A 17,909-nucleotide genomic window follows, 5' to 3' on the forward strand; every position below is an offset into this window, starting at 1 on the left:
ATTTAAAAGTTACTTGCTAGAATATTTAAATAGAAGGCTAAGGGGAAAAAATAATTGACTCCTGGTATTTTCACTATTTGTGAAGATGGATTAAGGAAAGAATATAAAGGGTAGTGAAAACAAATTAAATAAAGTGTAATTTGGAGTTAAGGGATTTGGACTTCAATCCTTTATCACTTACTATGTGGGTAGCCTCGGCTAGAACACTCAACTCAGAGTTTTAATTTCCTGATCTACAAAAATGGGAGGTCATTAGAAAGAACTAAAGTCTTTTTGGACACCTTCCAAATCCAAATGGATCATACAAAATAGGAGCACAAGCTTATTAAGCCATCTGTTTTGACTTCAGGCCTTGTAAGAAGGTCCAAGAGCACTCCTAGTCAATAAATAAGCCATCCTTTTCTACTTGATCTTATAGGGAACCTTCCTGCTACTCCTCCACTTTGCATGGGGGATCACATGAAATAATGGTAATGTGTTTAGGCCAGGCATTCGGTAACCCGATTTAAAACATTTAATTTTTAAACATATCTCGGGGAAGCCTAAAATTAAAAGGTCCAAAGCATCCATTCAGGACGGAGGTTGAATGGTCCAGGCTATTCCTATATGATACAAAATAAAAACCAACATTCATAGAGCCCTTCAAAATGTTTGCAAAGCGATTTGTACTGTCTTAATTAAACCTCACAAAAACCTTGAGGTTGGCTAATTATGATTATTTCCATTTTGCAGAGAAGGAGACTAAGGGTCAGACTGCCTCAATGACTTTCCCAGGGATCCGAATCTGCTGAGGATTTCTAAGGACCAGGGTAGCGCGCAAACCAGCGACGCTCCGCCTTCTTTCTCCTTGGTAACAGAAATCGGGGTTCCGCCCACGGCGGTTCTCGCGAGAGTAGGCACATTCAGGGATGGTCGTACTTCTCTAGCGTCCATTCCCTCGCTCTCCTAGCCCCTCGGCTACTTTGTGTGTCGGGGACCCCTCCTGCGCACGTGTACACGGTAAGCGATATAGAGTCTGGAACTTGTGGGGGTAGCTTTGCGCCCTTCTGGGCACCTCGGTTTTCCCATTCCCCCCACGACATCACGCCTCGCCGCGCCGCCACTCCCCTCGGCAGGTGCCAGAAAACAACAGCGCAGGCGCCAAAGAAGCGATCGCTCTGGGGTGGGGTTGGGGGAACGGGTTGGGCGGGGCGGGGCGGGGCGGGAGAAGTAGCGTCCCGCGATGCGCAGGCGCTGCTCTGAGAGCGATTTCAGCGCAGGCGCACGCGGGTCGGTGTGGAGAAGACCTTCAGCTTTGCCCTGGTGAAGAGGAGAGAGTGGCTTCTCAGTTAGAGGTGAGGAGGCCGCGGGCTCGCGCGCCACGCAGGCCGGCCCGAGGCTAAGGGTACGGGTCTGGGTTTGGGGTGGAATACGACAGGGAAGCAGGAATGGATGGGGGAGGAGGAATAGAGACCGCTTGGTAACTGTGAGAGCGGCGGCTTGGGGGCGGGGAAGAGCCGGAATGGGGGAGTGGTGCGAAGGAGGGAGGGAGGGAGCGAGGGTAGGGGTTCTGTGTCGCGGCCGAGGGGGCAGGGCAGGGCCGGGCTGGGCGGGGGGGAGGGGAAGCCCGCCCCTTGTCGTCTTCTTGGCTAAATGTCTGGAGCGCTTTTCGCGAGCCTCCGAATGTGCCCGGGAGCGTGCCCGGGGGGGGAAGGCGGTCTGTCACCTGCTCCCGGAACTTGGCGCCCGGACCCCCTACTGGGGGGCCCATGGGAGGAGCCGCGGCCGCGCCGGCGCCCTGGGGTTCTCGCGTCTTCGTGCCGGAGCTCCGTTAATAAATAGAGCAAAGAAGATAATATTCGAGGGAAGCTGCTAGGGTTGTCTTCTAGATAAGCTGTTTAAAGTCCAAACTGGGTCGTTCGCTGTACAAATTCCAAAGGAGTAACCCCAGGCAGGAGCGGAGAAGAGGGTGGGAGCTCCCTTCTCTTCTTTCAGAGCCTGCATCCTCTTCTGGATGTTTTACAAGTTGATGAACACTGGGACTAAATACCTGAGTTGACATAAATAAGATAACGTAAAGCTCTTTAAATCTGTGTAAATGTGAGCTCTTTTTGTAAGTAGCCTTTTTTTTCCTAATAGCAAAATTTATTCTGTTTCTTCACTAATAATAAGCATCAGCCCATAGTGCACATATCAGAGCTCAATAGGTTTATTTCATTTGGCCAAGATACATAAAACATGAAGTCCCAGATTCTTCCTAGGCACTATTTTTTAAAATGCCATTAATAAATTAACATTTGGGGGAAAATGACATTGGGTCAAACAAAGTAGAGCTCAGGAAAGAAAGTAGGGACTAAATCATAAAATTTACCATAAGTATTTGGGAGAAGTTTTGAAAGTAAATGAAAAAGTAAAACACTTTGTAGAAGTAGGTTAGATAGTGTCTCCTAAATATAAAAACATAAAGACCCCTATTAAGATACTATTTGTAAAATAAAATTGTCCTTGAAGTGAAATAAGAAATTCCATATTTCAGGACAAAATTGAAGTTTACTATTTTAATGATGTTGACAGTGCTCATTCATTACCTTTTTTTGAACAGGTAAACTTTTTTTTTTTAAACATTGTATCATTTTTGCAACGTTTGCCAGGATTGGATTAAATAACTAGCAGAGGGTTATAACAAATGGGATCATTAACTTAAAAATTTTTACCTTCATAATGCAGAGGCTGTCCCCTTATCTAGACTACCTTCAGGAGCACTATGTTTCCAAATAATAATCACAAGTTTGCCTAAGGGGATAGTTTGAAATAGTTACATACTTGATTGATTTAGTTTTTGAAACCTCAGTGTCAGAAACTTCAAAATCTACTGCATAAATAGATTTATTATATAAAGAGGACAAAAAAGCCATCAGGCTCACAAATGCAGTGTCTTCTATATGAACTTGACTTAAAAGATTATAATGACAAGTGATAAAAAATTCACTTTTAAAGTGAGAATTTAAGGCACTTTGGACTTTTGAAGAATTTGCACCATTTTTATCTTGGATCTGAAAAGTTTTTTGGCAATAGGGGATTACTGTATAGGCTTGGTTCCAGAATTCCATTTTTTGTGAATGATATTCAATCATAGGCTAATTCATTTTTAAAAATGTTTTCGTTTTCAAGTTACTTTTATAGTATTTTGATTTGTTTTTTTCCTCCCTCTTTATCCCTCTCCCCAAGATGGCAATCAAGCTGATATAGTTATACATTAAACATAAAATAATTCAGTTTTTGAAGAACTGAATTTGTAAGGTTGTGATTGATTTGTTGTTCTCTTTTCAAGGGTTCATAAAAACTATTTCTGGGCTATGCTTTTTTTTTTTTTTTTTTTTTTTTTTTGGTTATCTTTTGTCTTTTTATCCCAATCATTTCCTATCTATTATGTACCAATGTTGAACCTCTCCCTTGTGACAATGAAAAAGCGATTCTGCAACAACATTCAGTTAAGAAACCTTGTCTGACTATGTATGTAATATTCTGTTTTAGTAGTGTCCTACCTCTGCTCTGGAGGTATGCTTAGTATCTCTTTTTCCAAAGCCTTCATTGATTTTTTTTTTATTACCTAAGATTCAACTTCCTTTTAGTGATCTTTTTATTTACTTTAATGTAGCCATTATATGTGTGTGTGTGTGTATTCTATTGTTTTTGCCTATTTTGCTCTGCCTCTGAGGTGTTTTTTTACCTCAGTTTTTATAACAATTCTAAGAGATGTTTTTATAGTTTTGTTTTGGTTTTTGGTTTTTTGGTTTTTTTGCATATTGTAGAAAAAAGTCAAATAATATTGATCTGGTTATATTTAAAAGAAAAGAGTTCTTTTATTTTTCAAGAGCACCTCTGAATTTGATAAAAATTCTTTTTTATTCTTTCTCATCTGAAAAAGCTCCCTTATAAACAAGAGTGATTTAGATTTTAAATTTTTTTAGCCTTTTGTAGTTGTCAGTTAATGGATAATAAACATTTGATTTAAATGAAAGAATGTTATCAGTTTTTACTCTAGTATTGTATTATTACAGGTCTAGAGGCAAACATCTTTTTGCTCATTTCTGATTCAGTCATGAATCATGAAAATCCGAATTATATCTAAACAAAAGACAAGCTTTAAGCTTCTTAGAGTAAATACATCTCTTTGAAACTGGATAGTTGTTGATTTGACTTAATATTACTTTTCTTGCCTTAATAAGATAACACTACCCCTTTTATTGGACAAGGTAATGAAAGAACTAGTCCATTTGTGTTATTATTCTATTTCTTTTATTTCTGTTTTTCTCAGAAGAAATGTGTGACACACCAACTTACTGTGACCTAGGAAAGGCTGCCAAAGATGTCTTCAACAAAGGATATGGTATGTATACTATGGCTTTGCTTATAAAATATTAATAATTTCATTGATTTCATATTAGAGAGATAACGAAGAGTAATATTAAAGTCCTGCTACTCATTAAGAGAAATAGTATATTTTAAGAAAGATGTTTTTTGCTTTTGTTATTTTGTTTCTGGTTCTAGGTCATATTCTTGTAAAGTAGTGAAGAAGACTGACAAGTAAATAATTAAATAGCATATTTATCCATAATCGAAAGAATTTGAGAATTGGACTGAATTTTAGTAGTCATGTAGTCCAACACATACTCCTCCCACATATCCAAATTATAATATATCTAGCAAGTGGTCACCCAGCCTTTGCTTGAAAATGTCCACTGAGAGGGAATCTACTACTTCCCAGGTAGCCTGTTCTATTTTTAGACAGTTCTGATGTCAGTTTTTCCTGACTTTGAGATTGTTGTTGCCTTTTTCCATTTTGTGGTGATCGTTTGTGGTCACACAGAATTAATGTTACCTCTTCCACATGACAACCTTTTGTCAGCTGGAAACAGCTGTTAGAAGCCTGCTCAGTTCTTCCAGCCAGCTATCGGTAGTTTCTTTCCCCAATCTACATATTTCTGTTTGGGTTGAAGATCCATCCCTATTCTAGTTGTCCTCAAGCTTATCAGTACTCTTAAGCAATGAGACTCTCTTTTAAAACCATTTATTTATCTGACTCATTGGATAGAGCACCAGATCTAGAATTAGAAAGACTCCTTTTCTTGAGTTCTCACTAACCATGCCTGAGATACTCACTAACTATGTGACCCTGAGCAAGTCACTTAACCCTGTTGATTTACTTTCCTCTTTGGTCAAATGAATTAGAGAAGGAAATGACAAACTGCTCCAGTATCTATGCCAAGAAAACCCCAAATGAGATCATGAAGATACATGATACAACTGAACAATTGAATTGTAGTGATGTTATTTTCCTTTGCTGAACGTATTAAGATTATTCAGTAAATGTTATGCAACATTGCTGTCATTTTTATCTTTGGATATAGATGCATATATCAGCTAAATTGTTTTGCAGAATGCTGTTCTTTCTTGTAATGTGGCAGAAGTATTTCTCATCTTTATGAATAAGTAGGCTAATTCTCTGTTTCCTGGTCTTGTAAAGATGCTTTGTGTTACCTGGTTATAATTAAAATTATGAGGAAATAGTTATATTAAATTGTAGCAAACATAACTTTTTCTTGTAACTTTCACTTTTTGAATATAATTTTTTTATATATATTTCAGGGTTTGGTATGGTTAAAATAGATCTTAGAACCAAGTCTTGCAGTGGAGTGGTGAGTACCTGAGATTTTAAATAGCAGGTGGTCTAAAGGAACATTTAATGGTTTTGTGCCATTTTCCCACATATTTTATAGATGTATATTTTTCTCTATTAACTCTTAAAAAAAAATCTTTCATTGCAATTACTTAAACGGTTATGCAATTTAAAAAATAAGGCATGCCTATTTCTAATTGTGAGTACCATTTGTTTTGGATTCTCCCTCTCTCTCTTTGTTCTGGACTATAGCATTTAGATTCCTCTTCAGAGAATGAGTAAGGCAGTTGTTGTAGTGTATTTTATACTTTGCTCTTTTTTCCTAACCATAATTTTGATTCTCAAGATCATCCTTTTAATTTTTGATTTAATAAACATTTATTTTCTCTCTCATACTACACCTTTGAGTTAAAAGAAAAACAAATTTCTATATTTGCAATGTCCAAAAACATATGTCATTCTGCATCTTGGGTCTGTTACCTCTCTTCTAGAATTATGATTGGTTACTTCATTGATCCAAGATCTTAAGTCTTTCAGAGTTGTCTTTACAAAATTGTGATTTTTTAAATTATTTTCCTGGTTTTGCTTATTTCACTTTGTATCAGTTCCTATAAGTCTTAGAGTTTTCTGAATCACATCCTTTTCATCATTCCTTAGAACATTATAGTATTCCATTACATTCATAATTTGTTCAGTCATTTTCAAATTTATGGGTATTCCCTTCATTTCCAGGTCTTTGCCACAACAACAACAAAAAAAAAGAATTGCTCTGAATGGGCTTTTTCTTTTCTCTCATTAGGATTTATTTGGACTTAATAGAAGTATCATTACATCAGAAGATACGCACTTTAAACATAGTTTCTAAATTGCTCTACAAAATGGCTGTGCCAATTAGTTCCACCAACAGTGCATTAATGTGCTGGTTTTCTCATAGCCCCTGTAACATGTCATTGTATATCTTTGTCAAGATGATGGGTGTGAAGTGGAATTTGAAATTCGTTTTAGTTTCCATTTCTCGGTCATTATGATTTTAAGCCTATTTTCACACACACACACACACATATATACATATATATATATAAAACAGTTGATAGCTTGAATATCATCCTGTAAGAACTACCTCTTCATATCATTTAATTCTATATCTGTTGGAGGATGGTTCTTACTCTTATAAAATTGAATTAGTTTTACATACATATATACATACATATATATACACATACATACACACATATTTTAGAAATTAATCTTTATTAGAAAAGCTTGCTACAAAAATTTTTTTCCAAGTTAATTATTTCTCTTATAGAGCTAGCAGCTCCTCTTAGACTATTAAACATAGGGATAAAGAAAGCAAATTTTTTCTTGAATACATATCAAATATTTAAAAAGAACTTTTTTAATCTGTCAAAGGCAAAGATAGATGGTAGGTAACTATCCCAGGGCCAAAGTCATGAATGTGTTCACTTCTAATTTTACTGAAAAGTTAGACTCTACTTATACCCTATTAAAGTTTTAGTTTCCTTCACTTTCACAAACTGATTCGTTATTATCTCTAATACTTTGTGATAAAATCCTTTAGTTGACAAAATCTTAGAAATAAAATACAAGCTCACACCATCCAACGGCCTTAATGAATGCTCATAAAAACTTTTTATTAGAAATCACGAGAATAGAAAAGATTTTGTTAGTTTACTTTCAGGAGCACCTTAGCCATTAATTTCATTTAAGAGAAGTCCAGTCTACCTTTTTCCCTTTATCATCACTGGTAGCCTCTCTTGCGTGGCCTTCAGGATCTCTGTAAATCACTGCAGGCATCATTTGAGACATTATGATGGGATTAGAATAGAGGATTACAGTTGAAAGACTTGAGTTCTTCTGTTACTGGTTTTGAACAGTATTACTGATTTTTTGATCTTGTATCAGCACTGCCATTCTGGGTCTAAGTGTTTCTACCTGTTAAATAAGGATAAAAATCTTGCTTTGTGGGCATAACATGTATTCATGAACATTATATTTATATATAAAATCTTTTTTTAGAGGAAATATTTACATAGAAAATATATTTTTTTATTTGGATCTTTTTTTTTTAAGTTGAATACAATTTTTTATTAAATTATAGTAGCATTTTTAAAAGGTATGTGGGGACCTGTAGAAGGAGCTTTCATGGTCAGAGAAATCACAAAACTTTAAAATTTTATCTTTTCATGCGGCTGTGGTTTGGGATTATTCATCCAGCTGGTAAGAATAAAGAGTGTGCTTTTGTGCTTGCTTTTTTATTCCTCATGTATGTTTTTGGTCTGGTAATAATGCTTTTTTCATCACAGCTATCAAAATTCCACAATAAAATAGTATCTTTTTCATTTTCCTTGTATGGAAAATGATATTTTAATGTTTTCATGATAAAAACAACCCATTTGTGTTGCAATAATATTTTTTTTGTGGTTGTGTTGCTAACATAGCATGCAATATAGAACTGTGAATTATCTAGCATATTTTTTAAACATGCTACTAATATTTTTCTGGTGTAAAACACTTAAGTAGTTATACAGAAACTTAACCAATTTTGTGTCTATAGTTCAACCTATTTAAAACTCAAGTATTATATGAACCACAGCTCTCTTAAATCTATGATATTTCTAACCAGAGGTAACAAGGAAATTTAGAAGATAGGAGCAATTTATCTTGATGTGTTATATCTAAAATTTCTTTGATAGTATAATAATTTTTATATTCATCATTGTACTTATCATCAAGATTTCAAATTTATATTCGCTAAAATGAAATACTTTGATGTTAGTGTCCAGTGGAAAAGTAGGATTATTCCATACAAAAATTTTGTACAATATTGATAGGATTAAAATGCAATGATTTTTTACCTAGAATTTGACTTAACTCTGCTTCATGGATTTTTCCTCTAAAAGTGTTCTGCTCTGTGCTGATAAGTATATAATAACTGTCCAGTCATATTTCTCTAGCATGAAGGACATAGCATATTTAATTAGCATTAGATGGGAAGATGTTAGCTAATGGGAGGAAGCAAAAGTGCACGGTGAAATGATACGAAGAATTGGCAGTATTTTAAAAGTGTTTGCCCATATAAGGGCAATAGTTTACATATCAATGGTGATAATTTTGACTATTTGACTGCTATTTTAGGATGAAGAATAGGGCAGGTGCTTTTCATTGCAATTTACAAAGAATACTAGAAATACTACAAATTATCCTTTCTTAAAAATCATTAGAATTCTGACCATACAAAAGTAATTATTCTACTCTTGGTAGTTTTCATTTAAGATTCACATAAATTACTACAAACTTCATTGAAATGGTGAGGTATTTAATAGAACAAAGAATTGAAAATAAAAACTCTAAATTTCTTTTATCATTTTAAAACTAAGAGTTTGACCCGAAATGTTGAAACTTTAAGAGTTTAAGATACATTAATTTCTTATTTGGGGTTTGTTTTTTTTACAAGTAGAGTAATAATTAAACATAAAGTTAATATAAGTGTGCTGAAGACAATTCCTGTTAATATTGTTATGTAGGATGCCAAAAAAAAAAAAAAAAAAAAAAAGCCGGGGGGGGGGGGGGTGTTAAGAGAACCATAATGATTGAAGGGTTATCTAAAAATGATTAACATCAGCGCTTGAGGGGAGGAGGAATTGATGGAAATTTGGAGATTTGCTATAGAAATAGAATAATCATTCAAGTGTTAGAAGTATAAAAATAGTGAACTTTTATAGTTTCTAAGTAATGTAATAATGCTTTCTAAAATTAATTTGTTTAATTTGATGTGTTAATTCTGAAATTGTTACCTAATTTCTCATTTTCATCAGGAATTTTCCACATCTGGTCATTCATACACTGACACAGGTAAAGCTTCGGGTAATTTGGAAACGAAGTACAAGATCTGTGACTATGGGCTTACCTTCGTTCAAAAATGGAACACAGACAATACCCTGGGGACAGAAATCAGCATGGAGGATAAAGTAAGAGGAGAGAGAAATTTAGTTTTTAAGTTTAAGTCTACCTTGCAAATTAAATGTTGAACAAACTTGAAAATGGGTCTTACTGGTGGGTAATAATTTGCCTACTATCTTTTTTCTTTATTTATCCTTCCATGATCTTATATAAAAGGAGTAAGGACTGTATAATGATATAAAGAAATACCTGAAACTCTAGAAATAGGACAGTACATAGATTTAGAAAACCAAAAACTAACAATATCTATGTTGTATTATATTGTTATTACATTTTATTCTGTTTGACAACTAGGTTGTGTAGTGTTAACTATTCCATTACTTATTCATTGTGAATTCTAGATCTGAAATCAGCCTGTTCTATTTGATTATGTAACACTTTCAGTCATTTAGTCTATCAGATATTAATTCAGTGCCAAATGTATGTAGGATACTATTTCACTGTCTATAAAAAGGCATTTATAAAATTTACAAATATTTCCTTATGTTGTTTTAAATGTTAGGATAAGATGTTTAAATTCATTTTTAGCACTAAAACTGTACTTCAAAAATTCTTGAAATTCTTGGGGTCCCTACTTCTAAAAAAAATTGTATTAGATATCGTTATTTGACCTTTTTTGTTGGGAAGGGTGGAGAAGTTTGTTAAGGGAGGGAAGTGTTTTGATGCATAATGTTGCAGTAGATTTTGTACTGTGAATTACTTTTTCCTTAGACTTAAAGTTAGAAAGTACTTAAAGTTGACTTTTTGAATATAAAGTTTTGGTAATATTAAATATTTCTATCTTTTTCAGTTGGCTGAAGGTTTGAAGGTGACTCTTGACACCATATTTGTACCAAACACAGGGTAATTATATATTCGTGATTTTACCGTGTCCTTTGTGGTCAAGAGGACATAGAAGAATAGGCATATAACTTAAAAGAGATTGTAAGTGGAGGAGAGGATAGGGAGAATATGTTGAGAATAAAGGCAAATTATAAGATTTGAGAACTTGGAATATGAAAATTGAAAAGTGGATGATAAATTTGTTAAAATGCTAACGTGAGGGGTAGTTGGTAGAAAGTGTTTTATGATACATGGTAGTCTTTAACACTACATATCTATTTTCCCATACTATATTTTTGAAAATTAGAATAGTATAATGGATAGAGTGCTGATCTTGAGGTTAACAAGATTCCAAATTCAAGTGCTGCCTCTGACACTTACTCTAAGCACATTACTTAAAATTCTCATATCTTCAGGCAACATTGAGATTAATTGCAAAGCAGTTGCTAATCTGCACTGGTAGAGTGGGTCCTCACTGGGAATTCTTTTTTGTCAATGAAATCACCATTATGAGCTCTCCCCTCAAAATTAAGTTGTGAGTTATTGACCTGAAGGAGAAAGTTCCCACAAAAATCATTGGTACTATCAAATGGTTCATCATTGGAATTCTGTATGATTTTTGCCAATGAAAATTACATTAAAGAAGCATTATCATTTGCTGCCCTCTAAATAAGATCCACTGGGCTTTTCCATGTGCCTTGCAGTTGAAATCTCCTTATATATTTTGTTATCTTGCTTTTAGAATGGGAACTCCTTAAAAGCAGGATCTATCTTGCTTTTCTGTTTGTATTTTTGCCAAACTGCACATAATAAACATTAAAGTACTCTCATTTATTCATTATAGTTATTCTAATTGTATTGTTATTTGACCTTTTTTGTTGGGAAGGGTGGAGAAGTTTGTTAAGGGAGGGAAGTGTTGATGCATAATGTTGCAATAGATTTAACTGAAAACTGTTTATTAAGGAGGTAGCATGATCTAAAGAATTAGACTTTGGAAATCAGAGATCTTAACTGTGCCTCAGTTTTCTCATTTGTAATTTGGGAATGCTGTTGTTACCTATTTGTCTAACTGGGTTACTATGATAACAGATTGGTTAATTTCCTGACAGAAAAATGATAAGACTTAGGTGCAGACATAGATTTTTCTGACATGGCTGTTGTGGAAATTTGTTTTGCATGGATATGCATATTTGTTATAAGAGTTATATTTTGATTTTCTTTTTTTTAGATTTCAGTTTGGAGAGAGGCGCTGAGAGTAATAGAGGGGCTAGGGATAGCATTACAAAAAAGAGAAAGATGAAAGTTATTGAAACAGTTTTTAAAATGCAGAGAAATAGACAAAGCTCACTTTCTCTTTTAATTTGTATGTCGAAATGATCATTTTATTTTCTGTTTATAATTTTTTAAAGTTGAAAACCAATTAGATGGCAAATGTGCCAAGACAGTATTCCATGGAGAAAGGTGTTAAAATTAATATAGCAGCTGTAATAACAGATAAAGTTCTGTTGTACTCTTTCATTTATGTTTAAAGGGACTGATTTGGAGTTAGGGGAGTCTCATCAGAACCCTTATTATTGACACATAATTATTTGTGTGAACCAATAACTTCATTATAAGTTAATAACTTTAAAATGCTTAAAAATGTTATCTTTTTGTCATTTGGAAACATATAAAGAAATTTGGCACCCGACATGTATCCTAAAATATCTCAAAGTAATATTGGTTATTTCACTGTATGCAATTGTGGTTTTAAATGGATTCATCAAAATAGCTTCTCCGTCCCTTAATTTCTGTGCTTCAGTTGTTACCTCTATGGAATTATAATGTGGCCCAATAGTTGGACTTACAATAAGGAATAGCTGTTAAATGTCACAAGTTCTTATTACTAATAAATTATATGTATGTTTTTAAGATTAATAGTTTTACTATATATAATATATATCATTAAAGAAAACTTTCAGTTTGGACTCTGCGGCTATAAAGATCTACGATTAAGATTACCAACTGTACAGATTTAACTGGGAAAAATAAAAAACTAAGTGTTTTTCTTTACAGAAAGAAGAGTGGGAAATTAAAGGCCTCCTATAAGCGGGACTGTTTCAGTCTTGGTGGAAATGTTGACATTGATTTCTCTGGACCGACTATCTATGGCTGGGCTGTGTTGGCTTATGAAGGATGGCTTGCTGGCTATCAGATGAGTTTTGACACGGCCAAATCCAAATTGTCTCAGAATAATTTTGCCCTGGGTTATAGGGCTGTTGACTTTCAGCTACACACAAATGTGTGAGTATTAATAGTTCAATGCTAATATTAGATACCAGAATGGGACACTTAAAAGTTAATGTTTCTTGGTATCTTAAATGGGGAGAAGTGAAACAGCAAGAGCAAAAGCACCTATATGAGAAAGGGCAGGTCATGTTTAGGAATTTGGACCAGTTTTCCTGTAGTGTATATGAAGTGGAATATAATAAGTTCAAGAGAGAAGCTTAAGTTGGAGCTGGACTGGGGGAAAAAAATGACTCTTGTTTCTTTTAATGCTGTGCTTTTACCTTTTGATTTTATTATTTATTGGCAGTTGTCTGCCATGAACCCTCTGCTTCTTTAGTGTTCATGGATTCTAGGAAAATGGAAAAAATAGATAGAACCAGTGTTCTTTGGTCACAGTTGAATTGTCTAGGAAATGTTACACACAAATTTTATGTGAAGCTTAGTCACCCTAAATTATCTACTCATTTGAGCAACTGTGTAAGCAATTTAGACTCTTTTATTACTACCTGAGTTAGTTATAAGTTCAGTTATTGTTAGGAGTCATTTGTTTATATAAGAAATTGCAAAGTGGGATCCTAATTTATAATCTGAGCATTTCTTAATCATGTTAAGAAAACCTAAGCAAGACTGGATTTTTATATTTTTTCTCTGGATTGTAAAAACAGGAATGATGGCACTGAATTTGGAGGGTCGATCTACCAAAGAGTTAATGAGAAGATTGAAACGTCAATAAATCTTGCTTGGACTGCTGGCAGTAACAACACCCGTTTTGGCATTGCTGCTAAGTACAAGCTGGATCAAAGAACTTCTATATCTGTAAGAATAGATGCTTGAATGGCATTCTGCTTTTGAATTTTCACCCACAAGTTGTAAATGAATGGTCTATGATTGATTTTGTTTATGTGAAAGGACACTCGGGTATCAGTTCTGTCGTTGATTAGTTTTGTGACCTGGGGCAGGTGAATTTTCCCCTTTGAGCCTTAGTTTACTCCTTTGTAAAATGACAGTTTGAACTGATCCCTAAGGCTCTTTTGAATTCTAAAATTTTCTAATTCTTGATGATAAATGAGATTGCATTACCATATACTTTGTTGCTACTTTTTGTAGCAAAATAGTTTTCAGTAATTGTAATGGGGTATAATGAATGTTTACATTTCTAGCATTTCAAGGTTAGAAAGTATTTCATATAAATAATAGTTGTAGCTAGCATTTATATAGCATCTAATATTTGTAAAGTACTTTGCAAACCTTAATCTTATTTTGTCTTTGTGACTACTGTGGAATTACATGGTGTTTTGATCCTTCTTTTAAAGATGAAACAGCAGAAATTGTGACATACTTATGTCATTTACTAATAAATGCCTTAAGCCAGATTCAAACCTCAGTTCTTCCTCATTGCAGGTGCAATACTCTGTTCACTTTACCACTTAGTTGTCTATTTTCTCATTTTATATATTGTTGTCTTATATCAGGGCACATGCCATCTTCCCCATTTTAAAGATGTAGAAACTGAAGCACAGATTTAAATAATTTGCCAAAATTACTTAATATTAAATAGTGAATCAAAAATCTTTATATCATGAAAGTGAACTATCATTAAGACTTGATTAATTGTTATGATCCCGACCACTTATATGGCATTTTAGAAAAAATACCATCTTAAAGGGTGTAGTTTGCTTTCTTTTGTTTTTACTTTTATTCATTAAAGCGAACCTGATAGCACCTCTACTTGGCAGTGCTTTGTGTCAGTATTTATAGTTCAGGGCATTCTATATACATAACACATGTGAAAATAAAGCTATCTTTCTATTTTAAAAAATCCATCAATCATTTAGTTTTATAAAAATTGAGACTTCTCTTTCACTATGAAGACAGCATGGGATAATAGATTTTAATCCATTTTTTCCTGTCTTGGCCTCTGCTATATATTATCTATGTGACCCTGGCCAAATTATTTAACCCCTCAGCACCACACACAACACGCCACACTTACTTTCTCTCTCTCTCTATTTTAGTACCACTCTCTTTTAAGATTGTAAATTGTAAATGGTTCTAGTATGCCTTTATAGAGGGAGCTAGCTCTCTATGCTAGTGAAAATCCAAGTCTGGTCCAAAATGTCTTTTGCTGTGAATTAGTCCAATTTGTGCATATCATTTACGTAATAGGTTGGCCAGGTGTTACAAATTTTACACCCTGGATAAAAATTCATACTTTGGAAACTTAATGCTTTAAGGTCAGCAGTTATCAGGACCTCTATATTTTTATGAATTATTGAGGGCTCCAAAATATTTTTGTTCAAATGGGTTTTCTGCTATCTATATGCATTAGAAATAAAAAGTCATAAATTTTCAAAATATTTGCTAATTTTTAGGAATAGGAGCCTCATGACATGTTTAATATTTTTAAATTAGCTTTTCCATTGTATTTTTGTATGTCTCTTTAATACATAACTTAATAGAAGAAAGATTAAATAGATTCGCATCTGCTGTGATAAGTTATTTTAGTGATAGCATATGAAGAAAATTCAGCATCTTAGGGGGATGTAAAGTTGGGAAAGGGTAAAGTAATATTTTAATAGGCAAATAACATCTTAGTATTTATAAGGTAAGTAAATGATACATTGGATAGAATATCAGGAAAACACATGTACAGATCTGGACTCAAAGATCACACTATGTGGTCCTCAGCAAGTCGTTTAATCAAGACTCCTTCCGTTCCTCATCTATAAAATGAGCTGGAGAAGGAAATGGCAAAGCCACTCAAGTATTTCTGCCAAGAAAACCCCAAAGAGGGTCAGAAAGAATTGGATATGATAGAACAACAAATTTTTGAAAAAATTGTTTTGACCTCAAAGATTGATCCCCAGAAAACCATGAGCCTTGTTTGAGAATTGCTGTTCTAGTGTGTAGTAATTATCCTATGTTTCTGCAGTACTTGCTAATAATCATAACATTTTTACAAATATGTCTTCATAAATAGTGTTGGTAAAGTAGGCAGTTGATAGAATTATCATTACTTTGCAGAAAAGGAAATGGGTTCAGAGTTTCTAATTATCTTGTCCAAGGTGATGTAACTAGTAAACAGCAGAACCTGGTCTTAAATCAAATTCTCTTGACTTAAACATTTTTACAATATCATGATGTTTTATTTTTTGGTTATGCTAGATACTAGATAAATGTACCCAAACCAAGTTTAGTACCTTGTACATTAGCTATGTTGTTAAATTTTTCTTTTGAATGTTGGAGTATTCTAAGTAGTACTTTACCATACTAATTATTAGAATTTTAACATTTTGGTGAGGTACTGATGTATTCTAGCATTTTCTCATCTACTTTTAAGTATAAATTGAGATTGTTTATCAGATTCAAAAAATAAAGATATAAATTGTCTAAATCAAGTCAACACATGTATTGAGTAGCTACTGTAAAATTCAGGTAATGTGAAAACAACTATCAAAAATCTTTCATCATAAAGGCTTTAGATCTTAGAACAAATTTCTGGGTTACTCTAGGAGTCAACATTATAGTATTGTCCTAAGAATAATTTAAATGTTACTGTAGAAATTAACTTTTCTATCTCTTAAGCTTTAGTTATATAGTTAAATTATAAGTTTTTAGTTATAAATTGTATCCTAAGATAGTTCTGACATCTGGATAGTATAGGTAGGAATACCTCCACATGAAGTAACTCTTTTGTTTCTCCTAATTTTAGGGTAAAGTGAATAATGCCAGCCTTATTGGACTTGGTTATACTCAGACACTCCGAGCAGGTAACCAAAGGGGATTGGAAGTAGGGAGGTGGTGATGTTAATGAAAGAAGGATGGGGAAGGGAGTAACAAATTTTGTAGGGCTGGAATAAATTTGTAGTGATCGTTAGAACAGAAAGCAAAATTAACTTTATAAAAATGCAGGTTTTAGCATTGTTCATGCTAAATATAAACCGTAAAAATCCATGCTTTTTTTCCTAATTATATCATTAATCAGACTACTGAATTAAATGGATGATCACAAGTAAAGTTTGACTTGCCCTTATCTAAAATGTAGGCTTTTTTTTTTTTTAAGTAATAATATTATGATTTTTTTTTTTTTTCCTTGTCAGGTGTAAAATTGACACTTTCAGCTTTAATTGATGGAAAGAACTTCAATGCAGGAGGTCATAAGGTTGGGTTGGGATTTGAATTGGAAGCTTAATATAGTTTTTAAGTAAAATATCAGATCTATTCCTGGAAATGAAGAGAAATGAACCCACTCTGTTTTGGCCTTAATATTCTTCTGTGAAATTTCAACAATGTGAACTTTTTATTCTTCCAAAGAATTGTTGTAGCGCCACCACGCTGAAGTCTAGAGGTTTTTGAGTCTATTATAAGAGAGAGATACTTGAAGGCATGCATGGAAGTTGTAATGTTTGTGCCACATTTCAGTTCGGTTTCTCAGTGTTATTTTTAAATTTGTTTTTCAACGACAGTTGTAGTGTCATGTTATAAAGGAAATGACCTGATCCTCCAGTTTGTACATCACGTCCTGCATGTCCTTACACCACTTTTTCATGACCTTTTATCAAATTGGTCTCTGTGCTATAGTGAAAGCTTTGGTTTTGCATCAGAGTAAAATAAATTCATCACATTTGGAACATTATTGCTTCTATGTGTTGCCTAGTGGTGGTTTACTTGAATGATACAAATGCTTTCGTATGAATGGTAGTTTGGGTTGGGTTTGTTTAAAGATTTAATATATTCAAGATACTTAGACAAAAATGTTAAGCTATTGTTACCTGTTTTTTCTAACCAGCTTCTTTATTGGTTAAAATATTTAACCTAAGGGATAAACGAAAGACTGTTTCTCTGCTCCACTCTTCTTAGATCTGCTCAGAAAAACATTTTGATTATGCTTCATTCCATTTCCAGGATCAATTAAGAATTACATAGGATTTTGAAGACAGAAAAAACTTAATAGAGAGGATGACTAGATAGAAAGAAGCAAAAGCACCCAAATTTCATAATGGAGGGAAAAAATTGAGACATGCATGGGATATGAGAGTAGAACTCTCATAAAGATTACAGAAAAGAGTTAGTGATGTGTTTTTCAAAAATTATATCTGCAATTCAAGATTGCAGATTGATGGCAGAAGAGCTAAATGGAAATACAAGGGGTTCCAAAAGTCTTAGCTCAGTTTAAAAC

General features: G+C 33.8%; 1 protein-coding gene across 4 annotated transcripts; it reads left to right on the forward strand.

Moving 5' to 3' along the window:
• Nucleotides 1-885: 885 nt before the first annotated feature.
• On the forward strand, nucleotides 886-17,366 carry VDAC3 (voltage dependent anion channel 3). 4 transcript variants are annotated; one of them, XM_051975612.1, is made up of 9 exons: nucleotides 886-999; nucleotides 4,298-4,369; nucleotides 5,629-5,678; nucleotides 9,496-9,648; nucleotides 10,431-10,483; nucleotides 12,518-12,745; nucleotides 13,396-13,546; nucleotides 16,443-16,500; nucleotides 16,831-17,366. In XM_051975612.1, the coding sequence occupies exons 2-9, from the start codon at nucleotides 4,303-4,305 to the stop codon at nucleotides 16,920-16,922; spliced, it is 852 nt and encodes a 283-aa protein (XP_051831572.1). In that variant the 5' UTR covers nucleotides 886-999; nucleotides 4,298-4,302; the 3' UTR covers nucleotides 16,923-17,366. The 4 variants fall into 4 exon arrangements, with proteins under 4 accessions (XP_051831572.1, XP_051831574.1, XP_051831570.1 ...); XM_051975614.1 differs by having other exon boundaries at nucleotides 891-999; nucleotides 4,301-4,369; XM_051975610.1 differs by lacking the exon at nucleotides 886-999 and adding an exon at nucleotides 1,228-1,334.
• The last annotated feature ends 543 nt before the right edge of the window (nucleotides 17,367-17,909 follow it).

The sequence above is a fragment of the Antechinus flavipes genome, chromosome 2 (genome assembly GCF_016432865.1).
Source record: "Antechinus flavipes isolate AdamAnt ecotype Samford, QLD, Australia chromosome 2, AdamAnt_v2, whole genome shotgun sequence".
NCBI lineage: Eukaryota > Metazoa > Chordata > Mammalia > Dasyuromorphia > Dasyuridae > Antechinus > Antechinus flavipes.

Bases quoted from the DNA above. Each gene is read 5' to 3' on its own strand.
- VDAC3 (XM_051975612.1), top strand. From the start codon at position 4,303: ATGTGTGACACACCAACTTACTGTGACCTAGGAAAGGCTGCCAAAGAT. The intron at 4,370-5,628 runs GTATGTATACTA...TATATATTTCAG, and splicing joins TGTCTTCAACAAAGGATATG to GGTTTGGTATGGTTAAAATA. The intron at 12,746-13,395 runs GTGAGTATTAAT...TTGTAAAAACAG, and splicing joins TTTCAGCTACACACAAATGT to GAATGATGGCACTGAATTTG.